Source organism: Sarcophilus harrisii, chromosome 4 (assembly GCF_902635505.1).
Source record: "Sarcophilus harrisii chromosome 4, mSarHar1.11, whole genome shotgun sequence".
Classification (NCBI taxonomy): Eukaryota; Metazoa; Chordata; class Mammalia; order Dasyuromorphia; family Dasyuridae; genus Sarcophilus; species Sarcophilus harrisii.
The window spans coordinates 302,072,773-302,095,248 of NC_045429.1; the positions used below are offsets into that span (position 1 = coordinate 302,072,773).

At 35.2% G+C, this 22,476-nt stretch overlaps 1 protein-coding gene across 3 annotated transcripts in view; it reads right to left on the bottom strand.

Moving 5' to 3' along the window:
• DNAH17 (dynein axonemal heavy chain 17) overlaps positions 1-22,476 on the bottom strand; it is a 254,986-nt gene that overhangs the window by 130,312 nt on the left and 102,198 nt on the right. For all 3 annotated transcript variants that reach the window (XM_031965574.1, XM_031965573.1, XM_031965572.1), the window contains 6 exons: positions 13,261-13,421; positions 11,966-12,122; positions 10,934-11,038; positions 8,519-8,676; positions 4,048-4,186; positions 2,090-2,317 (listed from right to left, as the gene is read on the bottom strand). In XM_031965574.1, coding sequence (XP_031821434.1) covers positions 2,090-2,317; positions 4,048-4,186; positions 8,519-8,676; positions 10,934-11,038; positions 11,966-12,122; positions 13,261-13,421 — 948 coding nt within the window. The remainder of the gene's footprint in view (positions 1-2,089; positions 2,318-4,047; positions 4,187-8,518; positions 8,677-10,933; positions 11,039-11,965; positions 12,123-13,260; positions 13,422-22,476) is intronic.

Below are 22,476 nucleotides of genomic sequence, written 5' to 3' on the forward strand. Positions count from 1 at the left end.
ATATTCTTATAATAAGGAGTTACAAGCTTTCTTCCTTCTTCCCTCCTCCAAATTTGAAGAAAAGGGAGTGAGTGGGATTCGAGAATTCACCACAAAGTGATAAGACTAATTAACTATGGAGATCTTCCCAAGGAATAGCCCACCCTGAGTTGGTTTGTTAGTATGTTACAGACATGGAATATCCCCTTCTTAAAGAGCCCTTTCAAAATCTTTTCAGGGAGACACCAACCTGAAGTGTAACTAATATAAATTAAGCTATATAATATAACCTCCTCCTCCAGATGTTTCCTTGCTATTCTTTTTACTTGCTTTACCTATTACCTAATTAGCTACTTTTTCTAACTTCTCTTATTCAACCTGAAGGCCATATAAGGTCTCAGAAATGATTTGCTAAGACAACTGAAGGTGAAGAGGAGCTGAAAGTTAGGTACAATAACCTCCCACTGTTTGAATTCTATAAGTTGATAATTTTGTATAGTCTGCAAATGATATTATTTATATTTATATCCAAATGGCCTGTGGCAGAAAAATGGTTCCTCACCCCTGTTCTAAACCTTCCAACTCCCAAGAAACCATGTCCCTAAGAGTCTTAATCCTCTAAGACCCTACATCCTTAGCCCTCTTTTATTTTTAAACTGTCTTCCTTTTGCCCATTCATTTTTATTATTTCATTTATTTATCACCTCTAACTGACTGATTCTCCACTCTTTCTCTCCATCTCCAACCACTCACCTGAACTTTAAGTGCCTTTCCAGTTGCCTATTGGACATTTATATCTATATTGCCTGGTAACACTTCAAACTCTTGAAAACAAAAATATGTAAAACAATTCATTCTATAGGCTGATAGGAGGCATAGTGGATAAAATATTGGATGTAGAATCCAGCACTCAAGAAGACTTGAATTCAAATTCTGCCTCAGACACTTATTATTGTGTGACTTTGAGTAGTCTCTTAATCCCTATTTGCTTCATCAATTGTAACATAGGGATAATCTACCTCCTAGTTGAGAACAAAATGAAATTATATATGTATGAATGGAGATATATGTATATATACATATATACATATATACATATATATATATATATAACACTATATAAATGGTAGCAATAGAAATGGTATAAAAGCTGGCAAAAAAAATGATCTTCCTCTGAAAATCTGCTCCTCCTCTTCCTAACTTTCCTATTTGTTGATGACACTATCCTTTTCCTAGTGACCACAAGTCAAAGCATCTCTTTTCTTTACTGCCAATAAATTATCAAGTTCTGGCAAGCCTACCTTTGTATTTCCCATCTTTTCTGTTCCTAGTGCCAGGTTCAAGTCTTTATTCCCTCTTATCTACATTGTAGTAATCATGTCCTAACCAGTTTTCCTGCTTTTCATTCCTCTTTCTCCAATTAACCATTCAACCCATTGCCAGAGAACTATAATACACCCAAGGAACAGTTGCTTAAGACATGTCACCCTTCTGCTCAAAAACCTTCAGTGGTTCCCTTTTGACTAGAATATATTTCCAAGTATGTTTTTCAAGGTCTTCCACAATCTGGTTTTAATAATCTTGCTAATCTTATTTTATACAGTCTATTTCCATCTTATTATTTATTTGTGTATATGTTTTATTCTCCTACTAAAGGCAAGCTCTTTATGTGACTTTTCAGCTTTATGTTTCTAGCACCTAGCATAGTGTTTGCTTTCATATAGTTGGTGAATGAATGAATGGGTAAGTAGTAAATATCAAGAAAAAAAACAGAAGTCATTTATCCCTATGTTTACATATACCACTTATCAGGGGTCCTCAAACTTTTTAAATAGGGGGCCAGTTCACTGTCTCTCAGACTTTTGGAGGGCCAGACTATAGTAAAAACAAAAACTTTGTTTTGTGGGCCTTTAAATAAAGAAATTTCATAGCCCTGGGTGAGGGGGATAATCATCCTCAGCTGCCGCATCTGGCCCGCAGGCCCTAGTTTGAGGACCCCTAAAAGTCATAGGAACCAACCAGACTGATACAGTGTGCAAACAGAGAGATGTGAAGATCACAATTACACTGAGCTGTAGTGAGATTTCTTAGCATCTAGAAATAGCCTTACCTTTTCAAAATTTAGATCGCGTTTTCTAGGAACATCCAAAGCTGGGAACAGATCTCCAATCAGTCCCATAAACACAGGTAAGTCATCTGTTACTATTTTTGGAATATTAAAATCTCTCAATGCTCTCATGAGGACTTGGTCTTCTGCACGGTTGGGATCTCCTCTTTTTAGGGAACCAGCTACTACCAGCACAGATTTGATGGCCCGCAATCCCCAATCATAGTGATCCTACCAAACAGGTGATCAAGAACATCATTATTGTATACTGAACAACTTTATATACTCCAGAACTATATCAAAGACTGTGCTTCTGTAACATCTACCTTTCTCAGTGGGCTTTCTTGCAGCAAACTGCTGCCTCCTTAACAAAACCCAAGAGATGCTCTTATATGTATATGCCAACAGGACATCTGCAAATTTTAAGAAATCTCCTTCTGGGTACCCTCACTACTTTTTTTTCAGATCCAGTGCATATTTTAAATCAATTCTACAAATCACATCCTAAGTTCTCAGTGGTATAATAGTATCAATAAGCAATAATAACCAGTCTAATAGCAAAAGTATTTAATTAGACATAAACCAATATATATTACAAGGAATAATTAAATAGTGGAATCATTTTTCCATACATGTGAACTGGGTATAACTTCTTGAGATGATGAATAAACTTCCCAGGAAGAATTGTTGATTGGGTGGGTAAACTGTCTCTCTATATATGGGAAGAGATAAAAAAAATTGCTAATCATTCAGTCTTCTTTTAGCATTCTCTCAATAACTAGCATAGAGATTTTTTTTTCAGTCCTTTGGAGATAACTTTATTTGAAAGCTGGCTCTTGGATTTTTAGTACACTTTGAGTGGAATTGATCACCTGGGTTTCTCTCTTCTGAGTGTACCTGAAGCACCAATATTTCTCATTCAGTTGACAGTAGCGTACTACATCAGGCTACTTTAATTCTGCTCTCTCCTTAAGTAATAGTACTTCCCTTTTCATTCAGAACCCTTCACTATCTTGTTTATCAATGTCCTTCTTAAACCATGGTATCCAGAATGGAACGTAACAATCCAGATAGTAAGAGAAGGGTCCTCCTCATACCTGGAAACTATTGCCCTCTTACTTCAGTACAGGTGCCTTTTTTTGATTGCCTGCCACATTCTAGATTCATAATGAGCTTGTGATGTTTGTTTTTTAAACAAGTACTATCTGTTAGATTTGTTAAGTTGATTTTTTTTGGTACTCAGGTATAAATAGCTCTCCCTCTCTTTTCTTCCTTTTCCCAGTTCATACTACCTGACCTAGTCCCCATGTCCAGATGCAAGTCTCCCAGGGGATTCTAATGTATTTGAACTCCCTATAGTATACACAAGCTCCCTTGCCCAAGTATTGTGGGTACTAAAGTCATGCAAAAAAGCTACCATTAAGGGTACTCCCATTATATATAAAAATGATTGTTCTAGTTATGTTATTTACATCTTGGGAAATTAAGAATGGAAAAGAAAGTAAAACCAAAAAGCAAATCCGTCCAAATATTGTGACGGTAGAATGTAGGTACTTATAGTAGAAGAGAAAAACAACAATATATCCCTAGACCAGTTTCTGAAAATACAGCTTGCTAGTTCCTAGTTCCTTAGCAGACAGACTTTTTGAATCAAGAGGCAACTAACTGGTATGACTTGAGCAATCTGCTGAGGGTTCCTTAAAATCAAAACTATTCGATGAAATGTCTCCATTATTAACATTACCAACAACTCAATATATATTATTTTCAACAAGCATTGATAGAATATTACACTGAACTAATTAACTAAATGCAAGTCACTGTTAGATTTCATTCCTTTGAGGTAAGACATAGATATCTCCAAATTATTGTCAAGTATGGAACATTCAGAAAACAACTAATCATCTCTTCTTCTCTCATGGTCAACTTCACAAATCAAAGCATAATATGAAAAGACTTACCTGCTTAGAGAGTAGCTCTTTGCATAAGGTATAGAGAGTAATGAACTTTCTTGCCAGAAGCCTAGCTTCCAGAAAGCCCTCAGCAACAAGCATGATCTCACATATAAGTTCAAAGTCTGGGACAACCATAGCACAAGGTCTGAAAGAGATAAATTCAAGAAAAAAAACTTTTTAAAAAAATCTTCTCAGTCCTACTACGTCTCACCTAATGGTTAGAACACAGAATGTAATAGAATTCCTACATTATTTATGGAATTGGCTTAAAATCTTCAAGCTTATTTTTCTTTTCTGTTAAATTTGTGCCTTTTTTTTCTCAAAACACAGTATTTCTTCAGAAAATAACCTTCATCCTCTCTCCATAACAAAAGTCACTGTCTTGTCTTTATATCTGTTCAACATATCTGATATGATTTTGGATATAGTATAATTTTATATTTGCTTAATTAATTGCTTCCTAATTGTTTATATTCATGACGATATAGAGTTTGAGATACAAAAAACCTTAAGAAATTATATAGTCCTAACTCCCTCTCTATATTATAAATGAAGAAACTGTGAATCAGGAGCTTAACTTACTGAAGATTCCACAGTAAATAAATAGCAGATCCAAGACTACACATCCCACATGTCTCCACATCCCATGTTCTTTTTCCCTATACCATGATACTATGCAGATCCTATCTCACAGCTAGGTGCAGAGAGATAAAGTCCAACACTGAGGCCTCACCATTCCAAAAGGATTCTGTGGATCCTATGGAGTCATAGAATACTTAAACTATGGGTCATAGTTAGCTATGGATAACAATTTAGCTGGGAGGAAAATGGACTACATTGATTTTTCTTGCCTGGTTCAATGTATTTAGTGATTTTTTTTTTTTTTTTTACAGACTAAAGAGTTAATGAGTCTTGGGCAAAGTGAGTGTTTTTTGTGTGATCATCAAAGAAAATGGGAAGAGTAAAGATTGCAGAAAGGTGTAATGTTCTTTGGTTTTCTGGTGGTCTTTGGGGGTCTTTGGGGCAGCCTTCTTTTCAGTTCAGCAATCACCACAAGAATAGCCAGGTGTTAAAGTCCAAAATCTTTATTATCTCCTTCCTGGGGCAGCTTTCTGAAGAGCCTTTCAGACCGGCCTTGGTCTCAGTGGAGAAAGTGCAGGAGGCCAGCCACCAGGAGCCTGATCAAAGATGGAATGAATCTCATCTAATCCTTGCTGGCTGTTATATACTCCATTATCATAGTATGGAACTGTAATAAGTACTAAGTACATGAACTGAACTAGAGAACTATTAAGCACCATGCTAAACTAGATAACCATTGTCTTGTCAATTCCATTGACTTAGCACCTTGTACAAATCCTTGTTTCAGCATTCTGGCCCATAACAGAAAGGTGCGGTAATGCTTAGTTAATTAGTAAAATAGTATTCCTCTGATGTTGAATGTCCTGGGTTTCCCCCCCTTGTATCTTTCTTATAGTGTGCATAGTTAGTCCCTGTTCCTGGTTGTCTGTGTAGGTCTACATTTGCATGTTCTAAAACAGTACCCAGACAGCAGATACAAGAATATATAATTGAATGATGATGAAACTATGTTCTACATTCAGCCTAGAGCTGCCTGATGGCAGGAATATAGATGGCAGGAATTGAGTCTAATTTTATTATTATTTTAGGCTTTAATCTTTTGTCTTCCAACTAACATCTACTTTGAAGGGCTTTTCATTAGTCTCATTCATATAGAAAGGGTAGAGAAAGGACTTTTAGTGTAAAATATTTCCTTATTCTTTTCCTCCCTTCCTTTATTTCATTTCAGATATTTTCTTACCAGATAAACTGTAAAGGGCTGAAACTCTGAATAGGTGCACTGGAATCAGACAACCGAGCACTTAAGGACCTATTGGACAATACTCTATTAGCATATGCTTGGAAAAATGGCTCTTCTCACTATTCTGTGCTGGCTCAATCTTTTGGGCAGTTTTGTCAATCCCCTTCACTTCTCCCCCTAAAGACCAAGGACTTTTGCTTATCCTGACTCTGGCTGATTCTGAGGCCTCCAGGGAGCTAACCTGGACTGCACAATAAACCATAAATCTGGTTCTTTCTTTATTCTTGGATTTTAATCTGAATTATATTCATTTGGGATTCTAGGGGTGAACATATAGTCAAGAATACATAGCCCCATTCCCAAATGAAATTAATGAATCAGTTCGCCAATTCATTCATTTATTCAACAAACATCTATTAAATTCATGTGAAATGTATCGTGCTAAATGCTCAAGTAGATAAAAAAATTAAGTGATTCTATTGCCTTCCTTCATGAAATTTACTATTTAATGAGGGATATGTCATATGCACAGCACAGTAAAACAAAATAATTTCTTATGAATGCATAAAGGAAATGAAAGATGCTTCCTAAGATATGAGGGAGAAAGATAATTATTGTTTGGGGGAATAGGAAAGGGTCATGGAAGAGATGGTATAGTTGGACTTTAAATAACAAATAGGAATAGGGGGTGTTATTCAAAATTATAGAGAACAGGATGAACAAAAGTGCAGATGCAGACAAGTGTGAGATATGCCTTATAGGTCAATAATGCAGTCCATTCTAGCTAGTCTATGAAGTGTGTAGAGGAGAATAATATGATGTACAGCTGGAAAGGTAAGATAGCACCAGACTCTAAAGAAACTTGAATTGAGGTTACAGAGCCTTAAAAAGTAAATAGGGACTAATTTCAGGGTTTTGAGTAGAGGAATGACATAATCTGATTTATGCATATGGAAAATTAATCTGACTGAAATATGAATGTTAAGATTAGAGGAGGGGAAAGATTAGAGGTAGGTGGGAGTATATGGAAACAAGTGCTATAGTGCATTTCCTTCACAATGAGAGCCTGTATAAAAAATGTTGGCAAATGGTAATCATGAGAAATGTAATGGAGAGAGAATTAGTAGAACCTGGTATGATATAAAGGAAAGGAAAAAAAAAACACACAGGAATAAGGCCCCTGATTGAAATAGTTAAGTCAGAAAAAAAAATAACCAGGATTTTGGGGAAAAGATTTAAAAATTAGTTTTGGACATATTGAATTTGAGGGGATAGCAGGACAATTGCAGATGCCCTTGAGATTAAAATTGATCCTATTATCATCTACTTTTTTATTCTATTTACAATTATTTGATTTTGCCTTATAATTGTTTAAGTCATAATTCTCTTTTTCTGAACATGATTCAGAACTCACCTGGCCTGTAATAGGTTAGGTTTAAAAATCTAGCTCTCCTGCTAATTGCTGACTTAATTTTGTTTCAAGGAATTTAGCTTGGGTGATGCTAAACTATCCTTCAAGGATGTGGGGTTTGCTAAATTGCACATGAACTCAAACAATGAACGTTAGTCTCAGGAGAAAAAGAAGGGGTCATTGTTGGCCCCCATTATCAAATTTCCAACCAGTCATGCTGTTCTCTGCATCTTAGCTTTGTAACCAATCATGGTTTACATAATCTTATGATGTCATCTACTTTTTTCTGTTCTTTGTTCTGTATTTCTGCATACCTATAAAAGGAGAATGATCCTTTTGTTTGGGATCTTTACATAAAAGGAGGCAATCCATTGATTCACTTTTTGGCAGATAGCATGCCTCTGCTAATTAATGTTGTCTTGTGTGGAGAATTACCTCAGTTTATCTTTTTGTTAAATTTTACTCACAATACTTGTATGTAATTAGAAACATGGATCTGGAGCTGTGGTGAGAGATCAGTATTGAAGATCTAGATCTGAGAGGTGATAGAAGGCTTGAGAGGGAAAGACTGAGAAGAGAAGTATAGAGAGAAGGCAAAAGACTGAAACATATGTAATGGAAAAAGAAAAAAGTTCTAGCAAAGAAATCAGAAGAGGGAAACTAGGAGAAAAAAATGTCTTGGAAGCCAAAGGAAAAGAGAGTATCCAGATGAAGATTGAAATAATGAGGTCTTTGGTAACTTCTGAGAGAGCAGTCTCAGTAGCAATAGGGAGTAGGAGCTAGGATCTAAGGGACTGAGAAGTGAGTTGGTGATAAGAGAAAGAAATAGGATTCTCCCCCCCCCCCCCAAGATATTTGTCAGTGAGAGGGAGAAATGAGATAACACAGTAGCTCAAGGGAACATATGGTTGAAGAAAGGTTTTTTGTTTGTTTTTTGTTTTTTTGATATGTGCAGAGTAGATGAGAGTTATTTTTATTTTTAAATTTTTTTTTCTTCCCATCTAGGGATGCAAACAATTGAATCTTTTTAAAATTTTATTTACAAAACATATGCATGGGTAATCTTTCAACACTGACCTTTGCAAAACTGAAGAAAGGTTTTTGGCAGGATTGGGAAGACTTAAGTTACTTGTAGTGAGGAAGCCATTAGACAAAATCAGATTAGAAACTGGATGTTTTATAACTTAGAACTACTTTACTACTAAAGCCAATGTAGGTTAATATTATTATCTATGCATGTGTACCTGAACAAAGCTTTTAAGTTTTCTGGCAATTCTGCCCGTCCAGCATAACCTGGGTTCATGGTGATAAACATGCCCACTGTGGGGATGAGACGTATCATGTCTCCAAGAAAATTAAATATTTTCTTCTTGGCACGAATTGCATCTTGGACACATTTTACCTACATAGCAAAATTATGTAAAAAGAGGAAGTTATATCTATCATTTTAAATGGAAAAGAGATATCAATTTTTGTTAGCTTGAAAGGACTCTGAATTTACAAAATGATTCATCTGTCCACACCCCATCACACACACACATCCTCTGTAAAAATTAGTCATTCCAAAAGGGGCTAGTTGGGTGCCTCAATTGAGAGAGCACCAGCCCTGGAGTCAGGAGGACCTGAGTTCAAATCCAGCCTCAGACACTTAGTAGCTGTGTGAACATGGGCAAGTCATTTAACCCCAATTGCCAAAAGAAAAAGAAAAATAGCCATTTATAAATAGCTAATTTACTCTTTGATATAATAGATAGAGGGCTAGCAGTGGAGTTAACAAAGGCATGGATTCAAGTTCTACTTCTTATACACATTAATCGTACAACCTCTCAAGGTCCTAGTCTTTATGACTTTGTGTTCAACACATTGCTGAAATTGGTGGAATTTCACCTGATAAGTGGTGATAATCCCATATCTACATCCTAGATAGACTTCATCAGTATAAGAAGGAAATTCCTGACGTAGAAATTTCAAGAGTCTGCTTCTTATACTAATGAGGTCCTAAGGAGCTGTGTGTGTGTGTGTGTGTGTGTGTGTGTGTGTGTGTGTGTGTGTATCTTCAAAAATCCTTTTTGACACCACCACTGGAAAATAGGATTTCTTATTTATGACACTCATATCAAATATTTCTTAGAATTGATGTTAGTTTTCAGGTCCAGAGATGGAATTTCAAGAGAAAGCCTGTGCTTTCATTTTTGTAATCAAGTTGGCAGTAGAAGTTGCTTTAGTAAATACAGCATTAGAAGGAAAAATTCTATCAGGATATTAAGTTACAATCTTTCTCTGTACCACTTGATGGTTCTTAAAATTCATGCTTAAATCCAAAGCATTCCTCAACACTGCTTCTTGTTAGAGGTCCTGATTTCTTTATTTGGGACATCTGACTGAATTCCTTTGAAATTACCTGTAGAGTGGAATATAATTTGCACTATGGCAGAGATAGAGCTTTTGAAATTTCTATTTCCTATATATATATTGTAAGCCTTGTAACTGGTTCTATTGTTAGATAATGCCAGTTTTCTATCATAACACAAAGAAGGAAAAAAAAATGAAGTTAAGGGTTCATTATACATCAGATCTAGAGCTGAAGGGAAGTTATGAGAACACTCAGTCCAACATGCTCATTTTATCTAAGAAGAAATTGAACTCCATAGAGGAGAAATTACCAAAATCCAGGTATAATATCTGACTCTTGTTACTTATCAGCCATTTTGGATTTCTCAAATATAGAACCTGGCAAGTACTTAAGACTGGCCACTCACCATAACCCACTAGCAATATCCTAGTTTAAAAATCTTTCCTGAGAGTTCTCACTTCTAGACATATTTAAAGAGTTCTGGTTTGAATCCTTGCCCAGGCTCTATCCTTCCCTCACTGCCCTCCTACGCCCACCTTCCCTACATCCTAACTGCATGTATCTTCTCTTGGAGGAATCCATGATCAATGAAATCTGAATCCTCCCCTAATTCTCTTGGATCTTTTTTAAATAGACCTTTTTTTAATCTGGGGTATGGTTGAACCACTTCCAAACAGGCAAGTTCTAGTATGAACATTTTATACCCTGGAAATTGGCAAATGCTAAAAACCTTAGCTTGATTTATTGTTTTGTGAATTGTCTAGGCTTAAGAAAGTGATGGAAAAATTATTATTAATATAAATTAAGTCTGAAAAATGTGTTAAGTGGAGAGTTGGCTTGTTAAAAAAATTTACCAGCCACGCCTGTTGGCTGTCCTGTGTTTTCAAAAGAGGAGAATGTACCTATAATATGAGTGAGTGAAACTGACCATTCTCTTGTCATAAGTAAACCTTATTAGCTCTATCAAAATTATAGATCTTCCATGCTTATTTTATTTTTTGATAAATATAGTTCCATATAGAATAAAAGAGTTTAGGGTAATAATATAAAGATCATAGCTTCTTTTAGAATGAAGGCTATCTGCAAAAAGAAAAAAAGTTTTTGTTAAGTCTCTGTATAAAAATTTTAACTTGGAAATATTGCATATATGTATATATAATTCACTTATTATATCATATTTATACATATGTTCATATTTACTTTTTGAGATAGTAGGAAACCAGAAAGACAACTGGCTATTCATCAAAGCAGTCATGAATGTTGATGTGCTAACTTAAGCAAAAAATAATTTGGATGATGGACATACCTGCACAGCAATTACAGATAAAACTTCTACTGAGATTCGATTAAATTCATCAAAACATCCCCAAGCTCCTGTTTGGGATAAGCCTTTGTAGATATTTCCACAGGACTGGTGAAGACCATAATCAAAAAACATAAAAAGATTAGAAAATGTTCAGAAAGTAGTCACAACAAGACCCAATAGTATGGTCTCATTCCAAGTTGATGAATTCTTTCTTTACTCTATGGTAGTTGTAGACTGAGAACTGTATAAAAATGAGAGTTGTATATTGTTGACACTTCAGACTTTCTGGAAATCCAGAAAGAAAAACTATTTCAAGCTGGGAGTATTTTCAGTAAGTCCAAAGTTGCCCAAAGAAAGTTGCCTTTCTAGATTTAGTTCTGATTCCTGGATTTTACAGGTTTGCCCAAGTCTAGTTTTAGCCTGAATTACCTGTGAGTAGCTTCTATTTTGAAATGAAAGATCTCAAAACTGAATTTTTAAAGCACTGGGAGCTGATTCAACCTAAATAAAATTTACCCAGCTATGTCACTCCAAACAAATATTGGATTAGAAGGTAATAATGTATATAATTAGCATAAAGTTTTTTTTAATGGAGCAGATGATAATTAATGATGAATAAATATCATTTTATAGAAAAGGGAAGAAGGGAGAAAGTATATAGACTGATGTTCGGTACGTATAAAGAGAAAATACCCAGAATGACATACAGATTTACTCTACCATTAGCACTTTTTTATTATGCCTACTAGGATATGTTTGACTCACAATGGACCCAAGACCCCACAATAATGGTTGTGGGTCCTGTGATAATACATGGTATATGTCCATTAGGTCTGCTACTAGAATATTCATAATCTTTCTACTCATGTTGCCCATTCAGCTTTCAGAATGTCCAGAATGAAAATTTCATATTAAGGGTAAAGGATATAATACAATGCTCAACTCAGGAAAGAATCTTGTATGTAGCATCCTAAAACACATGCAGCATTTTTATTTCTTAGAAAAGCAGTGCCTCAGAAATTGGACACACACCTTATAATCCATTTGCTCAGAACAGTTGAAGACATACACCATAATGCCCAGTGCTCTGCCCAAGTCTTTAGTGGTCTCAGTTTTGCCTGTCCCTGCAGGGCCTGCAGGTGCTCCTCCCATAATCAGATGGAGGGATTGGGTCAGAGTGATGTAGCATCTGTAATGGAATTCTCAGTTATTTGAAATTCTCTTGACATAAAGCATCTTTGACATTTGTATTTTTTAGTTGTGATATGAAATCACCCCCAAACAACAATAAGCAATCCAAACAGATGTAAAATAAACTGATATCTAAGGAGGCTCATGAGAGAAAAATGGGCTTTCATTGGTCAGAAATTTTGCTTTAGACTATACAAGTATTGTGGACATGGTTTTTGTTTTTTTTGTTTTTTTTGTTTTTTTTAATTTGGAGTTCCCGAATTCTCAAAGTTGGAAGGGCTCTCAGACCTCTTTTTACCCGAAAAATTCTTACATGACCTTGGCTATATGGTAAACAAATCAAACTCTTACTGATCATAAATCATAATTTCACAATTCCCTCATTCGGTTACGAGACTCCAAACGAGATACATAGTTTAAGAAGCTGGGAAAACTAACCTAAATATGAATAGGAGACCTTTCTACAATATACCCCAAAGTAATCATCTAGTCTTTTGTCTGAAGACCTCTAGTGACAGGGAACTCATTACCTCCCAAGGTAACCTGTTTCCTTGTATTTAGACAAATTCTATTAAAACTTTCTCTACTAGTGATTTATTACTAGTTCTGCCTACTAGGACCAAGAGCAAGTCTAGTTCACCTACCATATAACAGCTTCTAAATACTTTTGAGGCAGTTCTCATTCATGTACCTCCTATATCTTCTCTCCTCTAAGCTCAAAATCCACAGTTCATCCAACTAATCCTCATATGGTGAGACCAAAACATGGTGCTAAGAACTAAACAATATACTCAAGACCTAGGTGTGCATTAAATATATCAATGCACACATTAGAAAGGATATTATTCCAAAGAAGTGCACAAAATACGTAGCTTTTAAAAAGCACATTCTATGGCAATTGGAGTTTGTTGTTGATGTGAAGAAGTCAGGTATATCAAATATGTCTAGTTATGCTCAATGCATGCCTACAATACCAATTATGATCTTACCAGGGATACTTACTGAAACTATCACATCTCTAAGAACAGAATATGCCCTTCTTTCCGAAGCCCTACCTGATGCCAACCTTTGAACAAAGTGATATGGTTATCTCTTCTGACAATTTCTTCTGTGCCAAGCAACTGCCTTTTCCATACCTGTCAGTGAGTGGCGTGATCACCAACCGAGGTGTATTTCCCAAATATTCATAGGAATATCTAATTTGGGCGTCGCATATATTGGCAAAGCAATGTTTCTTTTCTTCATCCCAACGATGCCGAAGCTGAGACTGCCAGGTGAAGGCCTGAGAATTTTCTACCTAAAAGGGGCGAAAATTATTTTAGGAGAAACTGGGAACCCTAAGAAGCAGGCTTGACACTTGGATAATAGATGATGATTGAATTACTGAGCAAAGCTGGGCCTAGAGCTGAGCATATATAGCAAGATTGAATTCCTCAAGAACCTGTTTTCCCCAATTACTACAAAATTCCAAAATATTTTTGAATGCTTTCAAATAGGTTATTTCATATGCTTAGAAAACGGAAGTTCTAAATTCTGATATTTTAGGGTAGATGACTTTGAGGTTTTAAAATACTATGCTAATGGAACACAGGCTTTTTACTAGGTCCCGCCAAACTGAAGAGGCTTCTAAATGCAGGCTCAGTAATAAGACTATCTGTCTTATTAAGGACCTGTTTAACTAAGTTAGGAGATGCTTATAATTAGGAAATACAAGGAATTATGCTACATTCGAGAGATACAAAAGAACTGATATCTAAGAACTTTTCAAGAAGTTCTATATAACACCATGGATATAAAGAGGGCAAAAGAAATCAGATCAAAGTACTTTAGAGAAATTTGAGGAAGGAAAAGAAATAACATCTGGAAAAAAATCAGGAAATCAGGAAATTGAGTTAAGAAAAATCTGAAAGACTGGGTTGATGAGAAAGTACATTTAATAGACACATGGTATAGCTTCCATGGGTTCATTAAAGTTAGAATATATGCCAAACTTGAGGAGGAAGTTAGTCCAGTTTGATTGTAATGTACAATGGTGTGTGTATTGAGACAAAACAAAATAATTAAAATTATTGACTTATTAATAAACATTATGTTTTTTTACATCTTGAAAAATCATTTGGCATGAAATTCACAAGATTTTTGACACAAATATCTTAATTCTTTGCATTAATCATATTTTTATTTGATTAACATGCCTGTGATGGGCAATCTATTTTTCCAAACCGAGGCCTGATTGTAGCTTGTAGATTTTTTTTTTTTGATGAGGCAATTGGAGTTAAATGACTTGCCCAGGGTCACAGAGCTGGGAAATGTTAAGTGTTTGAGAACAGATTTGAACTCAGGTCCTCCTGACTTTAGGGCTAACCACTCTAACCACTGTATCTAAAATCTAGATGCCTCAGATTTTATTTTTTAAATCTTTTAAAATAAAAATGAATTTTATTTTTTAAATTCATTTTTATTTTACTTTCAGTTCTGAATCCTCTCCCTTCTCCTCCCCCCCCTTCCTCTGCTCATTAGAAAGGCAATAAAAGCAAAACTATTATAAATATATATATGTACATTCTGCAAAACAAACTAGAAAAGAGAGAAGAAAATATGCTTATCTGCAATCTGAATTCATCAGCTCTCTATATGAAAATGGATGGTATGTTTCATCATGTGTCATTTGGAATTGTGGTTGGTCATTGTGTTAATCAGAGTTACTAATTATTTTCAAAGTTAACTTGTTATAGTGTTACTGTTATTATATAAATTGTTCTGATTCTGCTCACTTAACTTTGCATCAGTTCATACAAGTCTTTCCAGGTTTTTCCTGAGATCACTCCATTTTTTATTCCATCTCATTTATATATAACCTTTTTTTGGAATTGTTATTTTCAATTCTAAATTCTCTACTTTTTTTTTTCTGCCTCTTCCTCCACCCTTGGAGGGGCAAGAAATATGATATCCATTATATACATGGAGTTTTTGTAAAACATATTTCCACATTAGCCATGCTGCAGAGAAGGGAGAGGAAAACAAGAAAAAATTTTAAAAGAAAAAAAAAACCTCAGTCTGTTCTCAGAATCCATCAGGTTTTTATCTGAAGGTGGGGAGGATTTTTCACCATGAATCCTCTGGAATTGCCATAGATCATGATGTTGATAAGAATTACTAAAATTTCACAATTGATTATTGTTGTGTTATTATTGTATACATTGTTTTCCTGGTTCACTTTATGTCGATTCATTTTAGTCTTCCCAGGAATTTTCTGAAACCATTCACTTCTTCAATTCTTATGACACAGATTCATATATCTTAACTTGTTCAGTCAATACCTAATTGATGGACATGCTTTCAGTTTTCAATTTTTTTTTTACAATTATACAAAAGACTTCCATAAATATTTTTGTCATATAGTCCATAGATTTTCAATGAAAGTTTATGTTGGATGTTTTCCTATATCATTACAGTATATTTATTCCCATCTCTTAGAAAAATTAATTAATCTTTTGTGATGAAAAAAACTGTCTTGTGAAACTGTCTTGCAGTATTCCACCTCTCCATTTAAGAATTTCTATAACACTGGAACAATTCTGCTTTCCAGTATATCAATATATTTGTCCAAGTTCATCATTGGAGACAAGACTTCTAAGCCTATGAGAAATGGGAAAAAAAAAATCTCTATCACCCTATTGGGGGGGAGTAGTTTACTTTCTGCTAAAGATCTTACAGGTTTACTTAGATTTGTTTGAATGAAACCATACCAATAGTTTTGATAAAAGTCTTGAATTAAAAATCCAAAAATTCAGTCTTCAGTGTTCCACCCATTTTGTCATTTTATACATGGCGGGAATTTTCACAACAATAATCAACTGGCTATATTCTGGCAAGAAGAAAGACTGCATTATAGATGAATCAATAATAATTCCTCAAGTTTATTGGGTCATTCTGTTTCCTAATGATTAATTAAGCTGTTTGTACAGTTGTCCTTGGTAGGGTTTCTCCTTTTCAGTTATACTTTCCCTTTCTTCCTTGAAACTGATCCTTTTTCATGCATGTATTTTTCCCCTAACATTACTCTTGAATGATCTTTGACACACTTGACTTCCCTTAAATCAGCAGCCACTGCAATGTACCTGATAGTCAATGGAGTATACTACATAATAGTTATGGAATAGCTAGGTGATACAGTATATAGAACACTAAGCCTGTTGTCAGGAAGATCTGACTTCAAATCTGGCTTCAGTTATTTTTAATTAGCTGTATGACCTTGGGCAAGTCACCTAACCCTGTTTGCCTCAGTTTCCTCATTTGTAAAATGAGCTGGAGAAGGAAATAGCAAACCACTCCAGGATCTTATCAAGAAAACTCCAGATGGGATCATGAAGAGTCAAACACAACTGAAAAAATGACTAAATAAAACAATTGCTACACTTTTTTGCATGTTTTCTTGAAGTAACACACATTTTTAAAAACCAAAGAATTAAAAAGCAAAGACAGCAATGAAACACATATGCATTTCATGAAATTCAACCCCAAAATGTGAAAGACTAATTGAAGGTGGGGAAACTAGCTCATTCTAGTTTTACCTGTTCAAGGTTGGACCAGATGAAACTAAATTGCTGACTCAGCTTACTGTTAGTGGAAATATATACAACTGACTTTTACTGGCCCAAATTGAAGCCATTTAAAAAAAAAAAATTACTCCTTGTCCTGAGTAACCTCAATAGAGATCACAAAGGGGACCAATGTGAAATCAAGCTGGTATCTTGGAGCAAAAATTGGAAAGGCATGAAGAGCCAGCCTAATGTGTTTGTATTTTATCTTAAAGATAAAGGGCAACAATTGGAAGTTTTTTGAGAAAGGGACAGCACAGTCAGAGCAGTGGCCAAAGAAGATGATTTTGCCAGATACTTAAAGATTGATCAGAGGGAGAGACTGGAAGCCTTGAGATCAGTTAGTAGACTATTACAAGAGTAGAAAAGAGGCAGAACAAGAATGAGATGTGTGGGGAGAGAAATTGATGCAAGTGAAAGATGTTATGAAGATAGGCCTTAGAAACTAATTAGAGTGGGGCTGAGGGACAGGGAAGTGTAAGAGATGACCTTGGGAGATACAAATCTGAGCAACAAGGGAGAATAGTAGTAGCTATACAAAAAACCAGGAAATTTGGGGGAGTTGTGACTTTTGTGAGAAAAATGATGACTTACAGTTTTGAATATATTGTGTTTGGATATATTAAGGTGCCAATAGGACATTTAAGGGAAACATGGTCAGCAGGAAATTGGAAATATAATAATAATGAAGTGGGTTGTGGTCCCTTTAAGAAACTATTTCCTATTGATCTGTGATTCCTTTCAGATTCCCAGCCCCTCCTGGCTGAGGCATATTCTCCCCAGACAAGTTGTCTTTCCAGGATACCAGACATTCAATTGCAAATCCTGGTCAAAAGCATCCCTTTGAATTCCAATAGGAGATCTGGGCTTGTCCTAGCCCTTTCTGACTTGCTTGGGCCTCCCAACCCCCACTGGTTCTGATCTGCTCTGGCTTCCCAACCCCTCCACCCCCACCCCACCTAAGACACTCAATAAAACAGCTTCCATCAACTAAGATCTTTTGGAGATGAACTTTGGTGGCTCACTCAGCTGCCAGGACTTTCTGTCCACTGAGAACTGCATTCTCAGTGCAAAACTCCATTTTCATAGATCTGCCACTATAGAAGTCAGTCTCTAGTTAAACTGATTTCTATCTAACAACAAACTTTCATTTTTGCAACTAATATTTCAGAATGAGTGAATTCTTTCACTCCTAGAACCTGCGGCTGATTTAAAGGGGATTCTTAATAACTCTCTCATAACCACTAACCTCTAGACCACCAAGAATCTAGACCACTCTAAACCTCATCAATAAGGAGCAGAATCAAGATTTGAAAACAGGTCACTTGACTTCTCCAATGTACTTCTTACTACACCATATTCCTGCTACCTCAAGGACTTGCTAGCTTGACAATTTTATATTAGACAATGATGTAGATCACAACTCTCTAAGATGTGATAGATGGTCTTAGAAAGTTATGGCTGGAAATTGCATTATCTTGTGTCCAAAAAGGGCTTATCTGGATTAACTTAATTGTCTTCAGACAATAGGGATACATATGGACCATCACTTGGAATCATATTCGAAGCCCATTCATTAGGGGTAGACCTGCCAGGCTATCAATGAAAATTCGGAGTCATTTCCATTCCATAACAAAGCAATAGAGGAAGATTTTACCTTATTCAGATTCATCTTTAAGATGAATCTTTAATTTTTTTTGTGTGTATCAGATTAACATTTCTAATGATAAACTAAAAAATTATTTTGCCCAACTCTGAGCATATATATGGTGATTAGGATATGGTCCAGAAACATGATGGATAGTGGAAAGAAATCTAATTTGGATTTTAAAACAGAGGAAAATCATTTGTAGAATGAGTATTTTGTTGTTGTTCAGTTGTTTCAGTGCTGTTTGATTCTTCATAAGCCATTTTAGTTTTCTTGGCAAGATACTGGGGTGGTGCCACTTCCTTCTCCAGCTAGTGTCTGAGACCAGATTTGAACTCACTAACATAATGAAGAGGGGACTCTGAAACTCTAAAAATCCTTAAAGGAGAAAATATCCTTCAACTCTGCCTCAGGGAGGTACCCTGCCCAGAGGGACAAACAGTTTCATCCTTGTTATCTAGGTGGGGTCAGCATAGTCCTGAAACTCACTGAATTCAATTCAAATTTGAGCTCAAGCTGAAACCCAGAAATGAGTCACCTTGGGACTCCATCCATGAGTTCCCTTCAGCTAAAGCTCCCATTAATAAAAAAGCCAAAGTAAAACCTTCTCTTTGCAGAGGTTCCAAACATGCAAGCTCCATGCTTGGCATGCCAAGGAGCCTCTGTCCACTGGAATATTCTTTCCAGTGCCATCCTCTCTTTATCCTCACCTATTTCCCTAACCAGACTTTAACCTTACTTCCAATCCCCATAATAAAACTCTTTTATCAATCTAGGTTTTCAGGTCCTGTAAATTCTTTTACAGAGAACTTCTGCAACGCTAGAAGGGAGTCCCCAAAATTCCCTACCCTTGTGCCGAATCCCAAGCGGTTGCAGGGGAGCCAAACCTCTCCATTTGGTTCCCTGAACCCTGAACCTGCCACTAAACCTTATTATTTAACTCCCTGACCACCAGAAACCCTAATTTCATTTTGGTTCCCTAAATCTAAATCTTATCAATAAGTCTTCCTGACAATACTCTTGGCACTCTATCCACTGTGCCACCTAGCTGCCCCCAGAGCAAATGATCTGTATGTAGATAATTGGGAATCCAGAATTTGGATGAAAAATTTAGATGGAAATTGGAAATTTTACTTAAGTATACAGATAAAACTTTATATTTAGATGTTTAGTACTGTGTAGAAAAAAAATTACCCAAAATTTGATGGAATTTTGCTATTTCACCTTGTTACCTTCTTCATCTATAAAAGTAGGGATAATAATTTTTCTATCCTCACAAGATTGTTGTATGAAATAGAATACTGAAAGTGCTTTCAAAACTTAAAGACATCGATAATATTATTATTATAATTATTAGGTAACCAAAAGTAAATGTAAATAAGAAAGAGTAAGGTAATAGAAGGATGTATTATTTGGAACAGTAATTTTCAATTTCCTTATGGTTTAAAGAAATATGCAGTGAAATATTTTAAAATTATTTTGTTCAATGTCTACTACAAATGGCCCCAAATGATATGATTTTGATTTAAAATCTTCCATTTTCAAGTGTGTCCTATTATGAATCTAACAATATTGCAAGCCACATACTTAGAGAGAAGGATATTATTATGACCAATTCTTAATATTTATGAAATTCTCACTCCATATAAAACCCTGTGGGACTCTGGACATACAGAGATAAAAAGAATGTAGTCTTTCTTCCTCAAGTGATTTTTAATTTATTGGGGAAATTTTGAGATTCCCCCATTTTTCAAAAGAAGAAATCAAGAATCAAAAATACCAAGTGACTTGCTTAGAATCACATTGTAAATAGAATAGCTGGAATTTAAACCCAGACTTTCTGAATATAAATTTAGCGCTATCTCTATGATGCGAGAAAGTATTTTGTAATTTGGAACAATATTGAATGCTCATCTTCTAAAATGCCTCATAAATCTGTAAATTTCCCTCCCCTTTGGGAGGAACTTTTTTTCCCCAAATTATCACATTTTTAAAAAATTCTTTAAAAATACATTTTTAATTATTTTTCTGCAAATTTTTGTTTTGGAATACACTATTTTTTAAAATACATTTATAATTTAGCTGCAACCATGGTACTTTTTAAAAATTGGTCATATAAACAGCATATATTAGGATCACTAGGAAGCAGTTGAAATTAGCTATGGCTATTGCCATATTTGTGTATTTTGTTAGTGATTTGCTATTCAAACTAAGCTCTTGAGGGTTTATTTCACTGTCAGTTTCTATGACTATTGTTTTTGTTTCTTTTGTTAATGTTTTGTCTCTTAGAATATTCCAATTTTACCTAATTCCTAATCCCATTAGGTACCCCCCAAATGGATAGTAAAATAAAAAATTTAAAAACCTTAAGACTATAAAAAAGGTTTTTAAATTCCTTAAGTTAACTCTATGGGGTCTAATAATCATCTGTTAATGGCACATTATGTATCATTGCCTTAACTAGTATTTTCCATGGTGATAAAAACAGTCTATAGAGAATGGACTCATCCAGTCTCAAACAAGTTAAGTGAAAGAGCCAGAGTAAACCCAAATGTCCTGATTCCAAAGTCTCTTTTCTGCTAAATCTGCTAAAGTTCTTTCTGCTAAATCAAATTGCCTTATTATAAATGTAAAAACTGAGCATTGGAGAGATGCATATTGTTTGGGATATTTTAAAGGGAACTTTTGTTCAAGTAAGGAGTGGATTCGATGGCCTCAAATGTCCCTTTCAACTTTTAATATTCTCTGGTAACTTGCAAACCATAATGAATCATCAGAGAAAGACTTAAATGGATAAACAGCATAGGGATTTTCAAAGAGAAAAGAGAAAAACGTAAAATGTCAAGGTTGGGGGAGAGTTGTATAGAGGCAGGCTATAGGGACAGTTACCCAGGTAGAAGACATAGTCCAATCTTCATCCTGGAGAAAGCTGGGGAAGAAGAATGGCCCAATGAAAAAGGATGAGATTTAGAAGCCTGGGTGTGGCAAGTGTTACAAACAGCAGAGGACTATCAGGCAAAGTGTAAAAATGGTGCTCATTGTGGAAATTATGGGGAGGTGACTATGGAGATGACTTTTCCCAAAGGAAGAAGCACGATACCCGCTCCACATGCCCCAATTTATATCAGCAACCTGAGCAAAGTCACTAGAGCTCTGAGCTGGTCATAGTTCTTTCATAGTTGAGCATATTTTTGATTGATTCTAGAACTTTAAGAAACTGCCATTTCAGTCTCATTACCCAACGTGACAAACATCAAATGAAACTAATCCAGGTAGTGATGAAGGATAGTTTGATAATACTTTTTTGAGTAATATCTTTTTCTAATACTTCTTAGAAGTAACATTCCATGGAACTACAGGGTTTTATAGATCAGTTTGATAAATGCTGACTGATAGCACAACAAGAAAAACTGGGAAATTCTAAATTTCCCAGTGTGAGTAGCTGACTTTTAATGATTACACAGACTTGGACTAGATAGATCTCTATTATTGAATTATGTAATAATTAATAATAATAATAGCAATAATGTGCATTAACTATTTTTATCTTACAAACAACTTTTTTGCCTACATGATTTCCTTTGATTCACAAAATGATCCTATGGTAGAATAGGTCTTATAATTCCTATTTAGAAAGTTAAGAGATTAATTAAGTGGCCTACCTAATATTGTACATGTAAAAAGTGGAGTTAGTATATCTAAAGTGTTTTTTTTTTAATCTATCACAATGAAATTACATTCTTCTCTATAGATCATATGGAAAATGTTGATTGGTCTACTGATGCCTGATTGTCCCTGGTGAAATCTTTAACTAGGAATTTTTGTTCCCCCTTGGATAAGTATTGCAAACTCCACCAAAAACAAACATTTCCAAATATGCCCTTTTTAAGTGTAAGGGAGAGAAACAGGAACCTACATTCATCAATGTGAACCCACTACTGGGGAGGCCATCACAAAGGGATAAAAGGGAAAAAAGCGGAGAGGGTAAGAGCTCATCCTAGACATTTAATTGAGCTATTACTAATTAATGTGATTTATTTAAATTAATTTAATTATTCTTGATAAGTGCCAAGCTTTGGATTGTTATTGTTGTTCTCTACCTT